Source organism: Python bivittatus, unplaced genomic scaffold (genome assembly GCF_059951505.1).
Source record: "Python bivittatus isolate LINGU-HERP-01145 unplaced genomic scaffold, Pbiv_v1 ctg000700_np1212, whole genome shotgun sequence".
Lineage (NCBI taxonomy): Eukaryota > Metazoa > Chordata > Lepidosauria > Squamata > Pythonidae > Python > Python bivittatus.
Genome location: NW_028277098.1, coordinates 75,277,705 through 75,294,671, shown reverse-complemented (window position 1 = coordinate 75,294,671; position 16,967 = coordinate 75,277,705). Strand labels below are relative to the sequence as shown.

General features: G+C 37.8%; 1 protein-coding gene across 1 annotated transcript; it reads right to left on the bottom strand.

Moving 5' to 3' along the window:
• Positions 1-2,959: 2,959 nt before the first annotated feature.
• Positions 2,960-16,159, bottom strand: LOC148214256 (BPI fold-containing family B member 2-like). The gene is made up of 13 exons (XM_088154026.1): positions 16,092-16,159; positions 14,914-15,060; positions 14,246-14,306; positions 13,600-13,663; positions 12,777-12,872; positions 11,312-11,454; positions 10,706-10,750; positions 9,568-9,723; positions 7,935-8,002; positions 5,518-5,560; positions 4,590-4,653; positions 3,209-3,285; positions 2,960-2,983 (listed from the first exon to the last, which is right to left on the bottom strand). The coding sequence occupies exons 1-13, from the start codon at positions 16,157-16,159 to the stop codon at positions 2,960-2,962; spliced, it is 1,056 nt and encodes a 351-aa protein (XP_088010152.1).
• Positions 16,160-16,967: the final 808 nt, after the last annotated feature.

Here is a 16,967-nt window from a genome sequence, read left to right as displayed (position 1 = left end):
TGGTGTCTTTTCAAAGAAGAGGAGGGAAGAGTAAAGAAAATAAGAAAATAAAGCTTTTTGATAAAGCAAAAAGACAATCACCTCAGGGACAAATGTGCTAATGCTGTACTGCTCCAAAACAAATTGAAAGGGATTAGCAAGATTGTGCCTAGTCACTCGGTAAGTGTGGGGAGACAAGGTCCTTCACAAAGTAATTCTGTAAGCTCCAGAAGGTTCCAAACAGAGCTGTGTGCAGCTGCATAATCCATGTATATGAATCACAGAAACCAAGATGAACTTTGTCTACGAAAGTTCTCTATACAATTGAGGATCCTGATTTTCCAGTGCTTGCATTCATATGGAAAGCCCTCAGCAACAGAAGATGCTTATCACTACAGATACTCAGCCTTCATTCATGTGGAAGAACAAGACTAAAAAGAGTATCCTCATACTTCCTAAATGCAATTATTCTGTTGGACTCAGTTAGATGCCTCCTACAACTGGACTGACTAATAAGAATTAGTAGTTGTCTGTGTTTCTTTTTAACTTTACTATTTTCATTCATTGTATACTAACTCATAATTAGGTTTGCATCCCCACTTCTATTCAGGCACCTCAAATCATAGCTAGCTCCAACACAAATGTAAAAGAATCCAGTAACAAATCATTGTATTAGAATTGGTCTGGAGTCTTCCACTGATTTCTGCTTCCCAGAGTGCATCAAAAGCTATGACGGCAGAGAAATGTTCATATGAGTATGACTGCCAAGGAAGAGCCACCCACCCATAGAACCTCCTGCACCCCACTGATTATCAAGGGTTTTGGAAAGGGTTCTGGGTCAGACTCCCAATTCCTGTAGTAGTTCTGAATAGGCCAGTGAAGTCTCACTATTGCTTCTTGTGACTTTAGACCACACCTTATAACCTTATCAGTCTTTTAGAGAAAGAAAATTAGTAATAGTCAATGAATTGACTTACAGAGAGAAGTGCCAAGTTTTACTACTTTCTCGCCACAAAGACATTTTTGATAAACTTACTCAGCACTCCAGTTAATGGCCCCTTTCTTTGAACATAGCAGCTCTGCTTCCCTTATATACTGAATTACAAACTAGGCAGCCACATTTTAGCCTGTTGTGTTGTGTGAACCTCTCCCATGCGGTTTTATTGTGCAAACCCTGGCAATTCAGATAATGAGTAAGTTAGGATTACTCATAGGTAAGCATCTCTCCTATAGAATAGGTTTTCCTCTTATTGTATAACTAAATCATCAACAGTACCTGGCATTATTGTTTCAGTAGATCAAGGATTTCATATGTCAATCTGCTACCTTATCTGATGATTTAGATAATTCTTTTCCAACTCTGAGAAGACTCCTCCTTTGGGCCTTTGCTGGCACCATGTTTGCATAAATATACACATCTCTTTCTTTAAATCCCCTGGTTTCTGACCCTATGGCTAAACAAGGTTACTGCACAGACCCTCACAGCAGGGAGATTGATTCAGCAGGGAGACTGAGGAAAGCAAAGTAAAGAAAGTCCTACTGTTTCTCTGTGCTGTGAGCTCAACCCTTATCTCTCCACCCAACCATCTTGTTAAGTCCTTTGAATAATGAATAAACCAAGCCTTCTACCTGAGAGTGATAGGGAGCTGCTCTTTATTCCCCCTCAGCATAACAGTAGGGCAAGATGTCAATTCAGAGATGATGGGGAAAATGTCTGGCATGTTTAATAAGCAACACATGTCACTGTGCTTACCAAACTGGGTTACTGCATTCATGGTGAAGTTAAACAACACTGGGAACTGGGTAATGAACTGCCAGTAAGCCCTGGCACTAATTCAACCATTAGATGAACAGAGTCTAGAACTCACATACCCAACACAGAAAGAGTTGGTGATATTATAGTGGCAACAGATTTGAGATTTGAGAGCCAGTTTGGTGTAGTGGTTCAGGTGCTAGTCTAGAAACCTGGAGGCTATGAATCTGAGGCCTCCTTTAGGCATGAAAGCCAGCTGGGTGACTTTGGGCCAGTCACTCTGTCTCACCCGACCCACCTCGCAGGGTGGTTGTCATAGGGAAACCAGAGGCAGGAGTATTAGGTAAGTTTGCCACTTTGAGATAGGTAGGTAGGTAGGTAGGTAGGTAGGTAGGTAGAGACAGACAGACAGACAGACAGACAGACAGACAGACAGACAGACAGATAGATAGATAGATAGATAGATAGATAGATAGATAGATAGATAATATAAAGTGGGATAAAAATCTAATAATAACAACAGATTTGGCTTTTAGACTTGTAATTAAAGAGGCTAGTGGATCATTATCAATAATTATAATCACCACCACCATTCAAAGTGAAGATAGCATTTCGTATGCAAATGTATACATATAGATGCATGTATAGAAAGAGGAGTAATGTAGGAATATGAAAGTTTCCATGAACAAACCGGAACAAGGAGACTGAGTGGACTCACACTGCATCTGACAATCATTTGGAGTTTTTCAACCTACAGATTTCATGTTGCCACACAACCAGGTGTTATGGCTAAAGCACAACCATCCCTAGATAGATCCACTCCAGCAACATTCAGACCACTAATTTAAATAAGACTGTGTAACTTTCAGTATTCAGGTTGGTGTGAACTTTTGTACATTGCTTACTTGACTTGTTTTCTTTATATGTAAAACCTCAATGACAAGATAATCATTTCATACAAGAACTAGCCACTTTAGAGTCATCTCTCCCACCAAGAGGTGAAGGTCTCAGTTTTTGCATATCTGGGAATCCTGTGAACAATGTATCAAGATATACTGGAAATGCAGTGACAACAGTCTGCATTAAAAGCCTTAACTTTATAAAGATTAGAAGCTGAAAAATGACAATGTATTAAGAGTTATAATCTAATTAATAACATGAATTATGATCTCTTTTCATGTTCTTTGACTACTGGATGCTGTTGATGATGCAGTTTCATTGGATTGATCACATTGAAATCACCAGGCCACCCTACAAAAGAAAAGTCATAGATATTTGTGTAATCTTCTGGCATACCATGTTTCACCCCAATGACATACATGGAAACTTGATTAACAGAAGGAAGTATGACATGCATAATGTATGTCAAGAACAATCACTTCCTTCTCTTAGAAATGTGTTATGCCTGTAACACCAAGATGACTTCTTCTCCATCAATGGAAGATAACAGCTATGAGTGTCTACATCTGTGCTTACCTCAGAAAGAGCAATGCTGGGTTTTGTCCATTTGATATTTAAAACAGAAGGCAATGCAATTCCTTTGCAAAGCATGCCTAAAAGACAAAATAATAGTTTTCAGTATGGACTGGGTTTTACTTAGCTAAGCAGCCTGTAAATATGCTAAAAATTATATTGAAATCCTTGAGACGTTTGTGGAGGTTAAACCAAATTAGGAAAACCCATGTGTAATTTCTTAAATTGAGACTTGTATGAATTTCCTGGTTTCATTTATGTCCTTAAGACGTTTTACAGTATGAAATGAGTGGATGGTCATACTTGATCTTGTGGAACATGTCAGGAGGCACATGGGGAAAGTGAGTATGAGGTGGAAGATAAATCTGTCCTCTGATCTATGAAATAAATTGATTTCCATTTAGTCCATTTTCTACAGTGTATTAAATACATTGAAATATACCCAATATTGCCACTCTGACCAGTTAAAGAAATGGAAACTCTGCTATTAAAGAAGAGACTTAAGTCCAAACTAAGACTCAGCCACAAGCTTATTTTGATTATGTTTGTCCTCCTGTATATATTTTCTTATTTCATTTATAATACAATGAATTTACTTTATGAAATAAAATGGTATATATAAATGGTATGGATATAAAATGGAGCTGTACATCATCATTCAGAATGGTGTCTCGATCCAGACTGTCATAGCAATCTCCCTGGAAGCAATAACTTGGCTCAGAAAATTGAGTTGCTCCACCTGAATTACCTTGAATAAAAGTGGAAAAGTGAATTGATTTATATATTTTTGAGAGCTATATCCCGTCTTTCCCTCAGGACTTCACAGTGGCATACATAGTGCTCCCTTCTCTCATTCCCCCCCCGCCCCCAACAACTCTGTGATATAGGCTGGGTTGACAGAGTATGGCCCAAAGTCACCCAGTAAGCTTCAGTGACTGAGGGGAGTCTTAAGCCTGGCTCTCCCTGGTGCTAGTCCAACATCATACCACACCTGATTTGCTCTACCGGCAAAGAGCCACATGTGCAAAAGGCCCTTTTATCATCTGGACTCAAGCAGGGTGGCTGCTCCAAATTGATCCTTTGACAAGTAGTACTGTTTTGGGGGGGGGGCATGAGGGGACATGCCTGGAAAGCACCACTTTGGCACTCTTCACAGCCCTATAGAAAACCTGATCACCATTATAAGAACCTGAGACAGAATTATGTAATTGGAGCAGGCTGAAGAAACATCCTTCTTGGGGAGACAGTCTCAGAGATGTGATTCTGTGTTAATCTAATTAGCAACAGTCGTGGGCTTTTATCTAGATGTATTTTCCCTGTAATGTAAACATTAATGAGAGTTCTCTCAAATGAAGTTACCTTTTTCACCTTCACCTTTTCTTACCATTCATAGCTGGTAGAAGGCTGTTTGTGTGAATGTCACTGATGTACTCATAGAGCTTCTGGGCCTGGAATGTATGATAGTTTCTACTGAGACTCAGAAATAGAGAGGAATCCCACATTTAAGGAAAAGTATACAGGAGCTTGGTGGTAGCATCTAGCCAAACCTTGGCTGATCTCAAAAAGGTAACAGGGTTGGACCTGTTAATACTTTGATGGCCAACAAATAGCAAATCCCAGGATTATCGACTACACTGAGACAGAAAAATGTGGTGGTGGGCCATTTCCATATTACTGCCCAGAAAACAATATTCCCGTGGTGATTAGGAGTCAATTCACACATTGACTACTGATTTACATAACAGCTAAATGCATTCAGCTTTAGTTCTTGCATTAAAACCACAGTGCTGCTTCTGAACCAAATAGAGATAAGCAGGTACACAATGATGGAAACAAGAAGCCATGTAAAGAAAGATAAAGGATGAAACAGAGATTAAAATCTCTTCATCTAGATCAGTGTTTCTCAACCTTGACAAGTTTAAGATGTGTGGACTTCAACTCCCAGAATTCTCCAGCCAGCATGTGTTGGCTGGGGAATTCTGACTGTTGAAGTCCATACATCTTAAACTTGCCAAGGTTGAGAAACACTGATCTAGAGCAATCTTCCCCATCCTAGTGTCCTTCAGTTGTGTTGGAACCACAATTTTGAGAATTTTCAGTCAGCACAGTATTGGCAGCCCCAAAATAACTCAGTGGCACCAGAGTGGGGATGAGAGTGTCAAAGTTCCAGTCAGAGTACCCAAGTCCTTTTGATCAGATTCTCAGTTTCCATGATCTAAATGATATGTTAGGATGCCATGCAAGGTACATCATATCATGAATCAAGTTTCATGTAAAACAATTTGATTTGTCTAACCCAAGGAGAGACTTACATTGGTAGAGCCAATAGATGAAGATGCTCGAACAATGTCAAAGCTGTAGGGGAAAAAAACGGTTGCATCCAATTAGGGGAAGACGCATGCTATGAATTGACTGAAAGTGGAGAAGAGAAGCAGCCCGGTAGCTGCACCAGTTCCCAGTATGATGTTGATAATTCTTTTATCTTGATCCCATCTGCTAAAAATAGGTGCATTGTTCTCCAGATTTTCAGAAATACAGTTCTCAGCATCTTTATCAAGGGAAGCTAGAAGTTACAATTCAGCAACATCTGGAGGAAAACCAGTTTTCTGCTACTACCTTAAAAGCCAATATACAGTGAAAGGGTGCATTTTTCCTCCTATCTAGTTATAGCTTCAGTGCTGGAAGTCTTTCTTATTTATTTATTTATTTATACAGCCCAACAAAGCAATGTATTTTGTATTTAATTTAATATTTATATTTTATATATATAATATTTTATACTTATCAATTATTATTATTTTATTATTATTATAAATTATTATAATACATAATCTATATTTAAGCAGCCCAATAAAACAATAAAAATATAAAACTAGGCAGCTGCAAGGCAGTCATTCAAAAACTAAAACAATATGAATTAAAATACAATTAAAACACAATTAAAAGCCAGTTAGAAATCCTGGGAAAATAGAAAGGTCTTCATATGTACCAAAATTGTGCTAGCGTTGAGCCTCTCTGGAGGAGGACCTCACTGAATAATCTTAAAGTCCAGGTTGGCACATGCTGGAGAAAGTTTGCTTCAGGTTACCTGGTCCTGAACCACTTAGGCCTTTAAAGGTAAAAGCCAGAAAAGGACCAGCAGCTAGTGTAGATGGTGAAGAAGTGACATAATATGTTTGAATCAGCCAGTCCCAGTGAGCAGTAGAGCTACTCCATTTTAATGAAGTTCCCAGACCATTCCAGGCTGTTTTTTTCTAGTCTGCTTCCGGACTATATTACATGTACCCTTCTACGTGTTTAGAAAATAAAAAGGGAGGGAGGACAGAAAGAACTCCAACCCAGACAAATTTGCATCATTTATGTGTGACAATATTGTGGTCTTGTACCATCTTCTTAATTGGAAATGGTACTCTAACCTTCCTTTTCAACTCCAGTGTGGAAGATCATAAGAAAAGCCATGATAATCAGATTCAAATCCTGCCTAGTCCAAGAATTCTGTGCACAGTGACTAATCAAGTGATCTATTCATGCAGACTCGAGTGGAAGTCTGCACCCTTCCATTCATTTTTTCCAGCAATTGCTATTGAGAGATATACTACTGCAGAAATTGGAGGTAATATATGTAATATATTTGTAATATTTGGATTTTATAAGCCTCCCAGAATCTAATGGACAGCCATAACAAATGTAATAAATTAAATTAATATATAAACCTGAAAGGTTTGTCTTTCACAAATGTTTTAGTCTGTTTCTAAAGGTCTAGAAAAAGATTAAAGCAATTTGGTTCCCTCATGTTTTGGATCAACTCCCATTAGATTAAGAATTAATTCAGCTTCTAAGCAGTCTTCCTATTTTAGATCTTTATTAACTCCCACATAATTAAATTGTACAACTGCTTACCCATGTAGTTTCCTACTTCTGACAAATGTATTGTTTACTTGGAGCTCTATTCTAACAGCTACCCTGACATTGTTAATAACGCTGCTGATGTTCTGGATTTTGTGGTAGCTATCCTAATCCTGGTTTTGAGCAACCTAAAAATTTCTGGAGAAATTGGCCCTCCCAACTTTCTTTTTCAACTTCAATTCCCTATTTTTTTTAAAAGTTCTTTCTGACCACTACTTAACTTCCGTTCAATGTCCACAAATATATACATTAAAGTTATTGGCACTATGGTACCTTCTAACTAATTCATAACATCTCTTGCAGTGTATACCACCTCAGTCCAGAGTCGCATATTCTCTGGTATAATGAGTACAATTACAGAAAGCAAGGCTAGATTCATGGCTGGAAATTGCAGACAGACACATGCTGGCAGATATTAGGAGAAAAACTGCTTTGGGAGGTGATGGGCTTTGCTTTACCAGAAGTATTTAAGCAGAAGCTGAGCAGCTTTCTATCAGAGATATTGCATTTGCATCCCACATTGTTGGTGATACACTGAGGAAGAGGAGGTTGTGCACTTCCAAATTCTCCTCAACTTTATAATCGGATATAGATTAATTCATGCTGCTCTCAGCGGGGATGAAGGAGAGCTGAAACTGGAAATCTCCTTTATATTCCAAAATAACATTAATGAATGCTTGAATTAACTCCCATTGATTCTAAATAACAAGCCATATTTTCTAGTTCTAATATTTACCACTGCTAGCTGTTTACAATACCTTATTGCTCCAAGATAGATTTCCCTGATATTTATAGAAGACAAAACTCGGAGAAATACCAGTACCTGTTTTGTGACAAAGAGATGAATAGCTTGCCATTAGAAGCTGAAAGCCTTGCTTGGAAGATGATGCTCTACAATGAAAAAGGGAAAATTATTTCAAGGATTTAAATGCTGTGATGTTAATGATGCCATTAGCTTTGTGGCACATCTTATAGTAAGATAGTACCATGGAAGAAAATCTAGAATCTGCTGCCACCATAGTGGCATAGATTAGTCTATGTTTTAGAAAAAAATCAGGCTATGATATGACGAAATCAGTGTCCAGGCACATGGAATCAAATAATACATAGAGACAGTCCTTTTTAACTGAGGTATTTCTACTCTAGTCAAGAACAATTAGCCAATGAATTATAGGCAATAATCTCAATAAGAAATTCAATGGTCTGTATCAAATTAATGTTTTCTGCTGCTGTAAAACTCCTGCATTCAGCAAAGGCTTTCATTAGCAGAATAAGGAAAAATCCTTGTAGCAGCTCCCCCAAAACTACTCTAGAGGTTTGAAAAATTGTTTTCAGGGAAAGGTAGCTCAGGGCCTGTAAGGAAGAAGAATTACCAAACATTGCCTTCATAAGAACAGAAGCCACCTGGTCAAGAGCCTATCTAGTCCATTCTGTGTCACACAGTGGCCAATCAATTGCATTTGGGAAGTACCCTCCTACCATGGATAGTAGGGGGATACTGTTGCTCCCCAGGAGCTGGTATGTAAGATATTGTAATGGATGGCATGAGCAGGGAAGATTCTGGAATGGAGGTTCAAGGTTATCAGGAGGGAGGGGAGACATTCCAGAGCAAGCGCCTCCTCAGCCCGCAACAAGAGTGTGGGAAGACAAAGAGGATGAGGACATCCCCTCCCTAGAGTCTCATGGGGTATATCCACTAGTTGCTTTAGCATAGGTTTAGTCGGGTGAGATTCTGTGTATTAGGTGCAAGCTAATAAAGAAGCTATTCTGGACTGGACTGTCTCTTTGCTGTTCTTGGGCTGGGCCTGACAGATATGCTGCCTATGACTGTGGAAGTCGTAAATATACATCAAGATTAGTAGCCACTTATTGCCTAGTTTTCCATAAGTGTCCAGTCCCCTTTAAAAATGCTCACCATCACCATATCTGATGGCAGCAAACTCCATAGTTTAGTTACTGGTTAACTTTCTCGTTCTTATCTCACTAGCTGAAATTCTACTGGATTAAACAGCTTTGGATCAGTAGACAGATATCTATTGGATACAGCCCAAAATATATGTTTATAAGTATATATACTTATATGTACGTGCATGTATCTGAGATGTGTGTTAGAAAGTTAATTAAGGTGAACATCTAAATTCATGCAAAAGTCAGCACTAACATACTGTAGGTATATGAATGCCATGCCAATTTTAAACACGATGAGAACTGATCATAACAGCCTAGTGGCTATTGTTTGTTTGTTTGTTTGTTTGTTTGTTTATTTAGTAATACTGTTTGAAGCAGGATCATTCAAACTAAAAATCTCCAGAAAAATAATAAACTTTGGTACTAAATTACTGCAGTGGACCAAGGAATGAACATGATGGGTCAAAATAATGTGCTGATGGCTTCACAAGTAATTGGGCCACTGGCAGAGATCATGACTAGTAGAGATCAACATTTGGTGTACTTACAACTTCCAAGTGTAGAACAGGCTGACCATGTACAAGCACATCAGTGAAAAGACCTTGTTTCACTTTAATATTCTGACTATCCATAGAAACAAGTGGAAATGTTGAGCCTCTTGTCTGAATTACAAGAGGCTGTGGAGCTGAAAAATGCTCAGACATCTGCAAACAAAACATGGGTCCACTTATAAAAAGGGTTTGCACTTTACCAGGATAACATAATAAATTTATTGTATTTTATTCTCTTGCAGCTAATGAGATACAGTTTTTATTTTGTGCATCTAGTGTCCTTACCATAACATAAGAATTTATGTGAAATGAATGAATAAATAAATAAATTCTGGACCTCCTACTTTGTTTTCTATAGATTCTATAATTTTGTATAGATTCTATAAAAAAGGCATTACATCAGGACTTGCTCAAGGATAAGTTAAGAAAGCATTACAATGGACTCAGAATCAGGTCACATAGTCACATAATCATATTTTGCCAATGGTGAATTGATTGCATTATCATAACTGCACACCATGTCATTCTATTGATGTTTTGAAGGTTTTGTAGTGGCGGTATGAATTTGTCCTTGAGAGTTAATTTCTTCATTCTACCTCCCTACAATTAAGCAAATTATTGAACTATATTTCTCCTTCTTACCTGTAGGAACAGAATCATATTTCTAGAAATATTAACCTAAAAATATTCTCATGGGATGAGGTTACGTGTGCAGGCTCAGAAATTGTCGGTGCTGATAAAAGGGCTGTGATTATGAATAATCTATATTCAACATTATTCAAATCTGACAAGTGAATTTGCAGGCATACAACATGTTAATGCAAGTCCAAATATGTCAGTGCATATAAGCAGCTAATTATTTAAAACTAATATGTAGCAACAGCCACTGGATGCTGACTTTATTCATGCAAATTTGTATCAGTTTTATTTTCTTGTAAGCAAACAAAACTCGGTTTACAAATGTTGGACTCAAAGGAGTTCAACTTTCCAATTTTAGGTATATTTATACAGTATAAGCCCCATCAAATTCAGTGGAATTTAACTACTGTATGTAGAAATGCACTATTACATAGTGAAGATAAAACAGTTGATTTAGACTGCATAATGGAATAGCATAAAAAGGAAATTCACTGACCTTCGGAATTGCACTTGTCAATGCAGTTGTCATGAGCTGTTTCTCCTGTCAAAGAGTATTAATAAGTGAAGTAACTTTGAACATCTGTAACTTGAATAATTTCTGAAATGCCTTCACTGATTTGTCTATATTTAATTTCTGTTTTAACTGCTGTTGATTTTAACTGTCTAGGCTGAACAGACAAGAATTGCCCTTGTGGCACCTACAGTATATCTTGATTATCTGGCAGTAAACATCCTATGTACATCAAGGGGAGAAGAAACATAGGATGTCTCTATGAAAGATAGTTAGAAGTCTTTTCCAGTGTCAGAAGCCTCCCAAACAAATGAGATCAATGGATCCAGAAGGGAGGTAAGAGTAATATTCAGCAAAACCAGATCCAAAATCCATGTGGTCTATCATCCTTTTTTCCAGAATGGCCAGTCAGATGACCTTAGGAAAATCATAAGCGATACATGAAATTCTTTTCCTATTGCTGATTCCTTACACTTTGTGCTAAGAAATTTACTGGTCCTGAAACTTGGAATTGCAAGATCAGGTGAATCACCAGCCTTGTGTCTTTGAACAACATGGAAGCTCAAATACTAGTTGCGATCATGACCTTACCCCTGCTTTTTTGTTAAGTGTGGTACTGCTTCCACCAGTCATAGCAGCAATCCCATTGCTGATAAAATCCTTGCTCAAGGCCAAGTGCAGGTTAGTTCCAGGATGTGGCAGTACATGGAATGGTGTGGTGGTGGGTGGTCTTCCTGGTAGAGAAAGCTTAAATGTTGCCTGATGAGAATTACATGGGAAAATACAGGAGTATTCATTAAACCTTAGAGGCAGGATCAGTGATGCTATCCTCTCCCAATGATTTTAATTAAGTCTGTTGACTGCTCTGAAAATTTTCAAACCTTTCCTTCCCATCTTTTGGCTTTTAACACTGAAACACTCAGCTCAGCTCTGTGCTTTTTGGTTGCTTTGAAATCAGTAAGCTTGTAGATGTTAAGGCATGATTTTAGCCATACATGTGGGCTTACATTTCAGAATGTTGAAACGGTTCATATTCAGGCAAAACACCACTGAAGGATAGGGAGAAAGCCAAGCTTTCCCTTGCAGGTCTCTGTTGACCCTGCTTTGCTTTGATGGAAAAAAGTGGGAGCACAGCAAAGCTCTGAGACATGCACCTTAGAGTAGTAGGAGCACTTTTGAGATGGTGGGTCTTGGGGAAAAGGATAAAGGGGAAAGTGCTATGGAGAAAGGGCCTTATTAAGGACAACAAAGATAAAGGGAAGCATGGAAGGCCAAGTATTCCATCTTTGAATATGTACTTATATATAAGCATATTATGTGAGATCTAATCTAAAATGTACGCTTCACCCTGCTCTGGCTGGTGCATACCATCTATGAACTGATGTATAGTCTAGTCACACAGAATGGGCAAAGACATTATAGCCAACTGTGTGAGATCAGTCTCACAGAGATAAAAAGATCAGGAGAAGAACAGGGACTTTACTGGACTATAGCTGACTTCCACAATTAAATAAATTTAAATTTATTTAAATTAAATAAATAGATCAGTGGCAAGGATGAACAAGCCAGATCAGTTAGAGTCATTTGCCTAGCAACTTCTATCTCTCAATACACGGATGGACAACTTTTGCAATTCCAAGCATCACATTAGGGATAATTGTTGGGACTGTCAAGCCTTCTACCATAGGACATGATTAAGGAAGCAAGAATCAACAAGTAGTTTTAATGCAAGATTTAGGGGTAAAGTATAGAATCTTGGAGACAGATATAGCAGTCTCCAGCCCTAGTTTATGAATGAGTTTATTCAGGCAGAACATTTTGAATCTCTTCTTCCTGGGCTTTTTGCAGCCTGGACTTTAAACATAAATTCAGCCCTTTTGATAGTTTATGCAGGAATGGAAACAAAAAGGATATCAGAATTACGTTTAAACAGCAGACTTTCTTAATAATAAAGGCAGAAAAGAAGCTTATAGAAATTCAAGACATGAAGCTTAACAGTAATTTCATAACACAGCCTGTTCTTATCAGATTCTGAACCCAAAGCCAAAAGCAATACCTGCCTGATAAGGGATCAGGAAATGTTTTTCAGTTACAGTGGGGGAACCTGTTAGATCATACTGGATGGCCTCAAAAGTTCCAACTGGAGCTGCAGCTGAGAGACATTAAGAGAAATCTTTGACTTAAGTATGAGTGACTACGATCTTGGCAATTTATGGCAGAATGGCCACTTATGCATTTCCCAAAAACTAGCACAAAAGGTGACACACATTTGTGCAAAAACTGTCTGTGTTAGTTTTTATAGAGAGAAAGTGTTTTAGAAAGAACTATAATTAATACACTGCATTCTACCCAGAGCAGGACATTGTAATCAGCTGTATTCCTGCACCATCTGCTGATCAGAGGTTAATTGATGTCAAACAACTTCACGAGCTTTGCTCCAGTTTCTTCCGGCTCTTTATTTTTAAGCAAGATTTAGACTGGAACAGCCCTTCAAATTCGGGATGCCTTCAGGCAAAAGACTGCCCTCCATGAAGTGGGATACATATCCACTTTGTATGTAGCTAATGAAACCTGAGCCATCTTTTTTAATGCAATAAGGCAATTGCTATTTGTTATTGAAAGCTGTGCTGTTCAAGGATTTAAGCAGAAGCAATTCCTAGGAGCAGTGGATGTTCCAGAACAAATACAATTTTGAGTTATCTTTAGCAAAACCCTGTGAAATTACTATTAACTGTCCAGCTTGGGGCTTACAGCCCTTGGATAATCAGCTGATTTCCCTTCCTGGGCACATTTATCTTTTAGCCCCACTATGCTGAAAGCTTTTCCTCATCAGAAGCATAATGATGGTGGTGGTTAAGAGTATATCATCTGCAACTTACAAGTGAGCATGCTTAGCAATGACACGTTAAGAAGATCAGCCACCAGCTGAGTGCACTGATTGATCTTAAAGAAAGAGAAAGACGGGATCAAAATAAAATAAATAAAATGAAGTTGACTTATATTCAGAAGATACCTAAAAATCAAGGAGAGCTGTTTGTTATATGGAAACTTCTGTAACTACTCTGCACTTGTAAATCAAAAGCAAGGGGGAAAAAAACATTGTGTATCTAAATGGCAAAAAAAGTATTGCAAGACATTACTAACCTCCTTTTTTATATTGCTGTTTAATTCTGGAGTGATTAAGTCTCATTCAAGTACTCTATATAGATATCAATTAAAATTTACCCCTTTAGTTTAATATAAATTGGCCTTCTCTACTGGGGTGTCAACCAGATGTTTTGGAAATATTGCTTCCAGAATTGCTAACCAGCATGACAGGGTTATAGCACTTCTGGAGCACACCAGAGTGGGGAAAACTGGTACAAATTGAAAGCTGCTGCTTTACAATAAAATAAGATACATTCTGTATTCAATACCTATTGCCCAGCTTTCAAACCTATGCTGAGGCACCACTGATCACTTTAATTACAGTAAAAACTTTAATCTTTTTGTGTACTTTGTCTGGTAACACATTGGCCAACTTACCACATCAATCAAAATTGTCCAGAGCATAAACTGCATGTTCTTCTTAGCTGGATCAGCCACACTGAGCAAGATAAATTATTATTGATTGTGATTGTGTTATTATGCATGTAAGACCTTTAATGCTGAAATAAATGTTTGGTCCTTATATTACAATCTGAGGCTTAAGCCTAAATTGGCTAAAGTAGGATTAGGTGAGACAAAGATTGTCTAGGCATTGTCATCTCTTTTATCCCTTTGGCAGTGTCATTGGCTTAATGGAAAGTTCTGCTAACTATGAAAATTTATCCTGGTGAAAAGAACTTGGACCTCAAAGCTAAAACTACTTTGATTGAGATTGGCTGTTAGAACAGAACCTTGCAAGCCTGATTATGCTGAACATCCTCCCCTTTCTTACTCTTGTGAATTAGGGAAGCGTCTGAACTGTTTGAAAATGCTATCTGCCTGCTGTAGACTTAAGGTGTATTTTTCCTCTTGTTTTAGTAATGGAGCTCACATATCCCTGTCAAGGTTATCTTCCTTACTCCCTACAAGTGCAGAAGAGAGCCATGATTGGGCCACCTCCTATATTGCCATCATTACTTTCATTAATTTTAATACCTTGCCTGGAAGCAGAACTTTCTGGACATACATCCTTGTCAAGCAGTCTATGAATGATTGTCACCACTCACCTTTTTTGCTGTTTGACTTGGATTTCATTGATGGAAATTTTGGAAACTTCAGTGATGAATATTTGATCTTTGGAAGGTTCCCAGAGAAGCTTAGCTATTATATCTACCTTGACTTTCACTGATGCTGCAAAGAAACCATTCTCAGTGCTAAACCCCAAGAATAGAGGGAAAGGAAACAAATATTAGCTACGGGGATTGTGGATTTTGGCAGAAAATGAACTTGTCACTGAATGCACCTACATTCATCTGAAAGCCATCACAACCCCCTCCTGACATTAATAACATTATTTTTCCTGGGGTTTTCACTTCAGTATAATTAGATCTGAATCACGGCCAAGCCTGCAGACCATTAGGAATGGAAAAATCTGTATGTCTGGTCCAAGTCATTTTCAAATGTTTCAATCCATAATTCTACTCTGTTCCATATCTATATTTATTTGCCATTTTACATACATATTTAAATGTGTGCTTTGTCTCAGAGTAATATGTCTCAAAGTATACATGTTAACAAAAATTACTGTATGCTTATGGATATTTATTTCTGGATACTATGCTGGAACATTTGAAAAAAAAATGTGTAGGGCGGCCAGCCAATGGCAAATATTATTTGGATGATGAACTAAACAAGTAACTGTAACCATTGTATGAGATTTGGCCACTTTTAGACCACAGTACTATTTTCATTTTCCAAAAATAAAGTCCCACTGAACTCAGTGGACCTTACTCCTAAATAAAAGTAGAAGAGCTTGTATTCATAAAAAGCCTAAGTGACAACAGAACATTTAATCAAACCTTAATTTTATTGGAAATCAAAATAGTTAACTTGGACTGATTCTTCCCCTGGAAATATGTACATCTCATAATTGTTTAGATGCATTCGCTCTTATTAGAAGACAGATATTCCCTTTGTGGATAGAAGTGAGTTACTGGTAATTTGTCGCACTGAATTCCTTGACTCAATAGATACAAATGGAAGAGCTCTCTCTGCATTAACCAAAGGAAAGCTTCAGTTAGAGAGATTAGACACAAAGTACTCATACTAAAGGATTAAATCCTGCTGCTGACAGAACAATATTGTCCAAATAGACTATTCAAAATGAATGTGAAAATGCCTTTGATGGTAGCCTAGTGTAAACTGTGCCTTTCTTTTTGTCTATCCACTATCTTTGGATACCTACCTTTTTCCTTCTATGTCAATTTCAACTGGGAGAGAAAGGTGGACCACGTCATCAGGTGAAAATCTCATCAACGTTGGAAGAAATATAATTCTTGCAATGGCCAAACTGGGAGAAAAAAGCAAGAGAGACAGTGAAAAGAGGGAGGCATGCAGATTTCTTACAACAAAAGCCTTTGCTGGGTTCTCCTATCCAGAAAAAAGAGTAAATTCAAGTATTGGTCAGTTCTTTACAATCTGAAATGCAGCCTATTGTTCATTGTTATATCTACCAGTTGGTTTTATCTGTTATTAGCATTCTTGTCAGTGCTAATGTTGAAGTCCAGCACAAGTAGAAGGGGCAAAGTTGGGGACAGCTGTTCCAGAAATGCAAGTACACAACAAAAATATTTTGAAAGGCTGGGATCATTGCAACATACTTAACTTGGTCAGTTGAAGACCTACTTAATTTAGTAACAAGTGCTGTATTAATCATGAATTTTAACATTAATTAAAATCATACTGTGCCCTTCCAGGCTTTGCATGTGAGCAGTCTCAAGATGGATATACTTACTGTGTCATACTTTGTATCAGTTTGAGCATATCATTGTTGTCAACCTTGTTTTTCAAGTGCCCATTTATATTTGGATCTTCTCTACCTTTTAAAAGCTTGTTTATGCCTTTGATTGTCTTAGGTAGAGACTTCATTAGGTCCAGTGGCAACAGCTGCTTGATTACCTCTGACAGTAAGTCTTGGATATCTAAAAATGGGTGATGTATTAACAGTAAGGAAATCAGACAAGGTACCCTAGACCAGCACTGTCAATTTCAAAGACTCAGATATGATTCATCAAAGTTAATAACTTGACACATTTCCAAAGACACAGTTGAACGTGATTTG

What these genes read in the sequence shown, in the direction of transcription:
- LOC148214256 (XM_088154026.1), bottom strand. Translation starts at nt 16,159, where the DNA reads ATGAGATTTTCACCTGATGACGTGGTCCACCTTTCTCTCCCAGTTGAA. An exon ending in ATTGACATAGAAGGAAAAAG is followed by an intron (nt 15,061 to 16,091) that starts GTAGGTATCCAA and finishes CTTGGGGTTTAG; the next exon opens with CACTGAGAATGGTTTCTTTG. An exon ending in GGACAATTTTGATTGATGTG is followed by an intron (nt 13,664 to 14,245) that starts GTAAGTTGGCCA and finishes TCTTTCTTTAAG; the next exon opens with ATCAATCAGTGCACTCAGCT.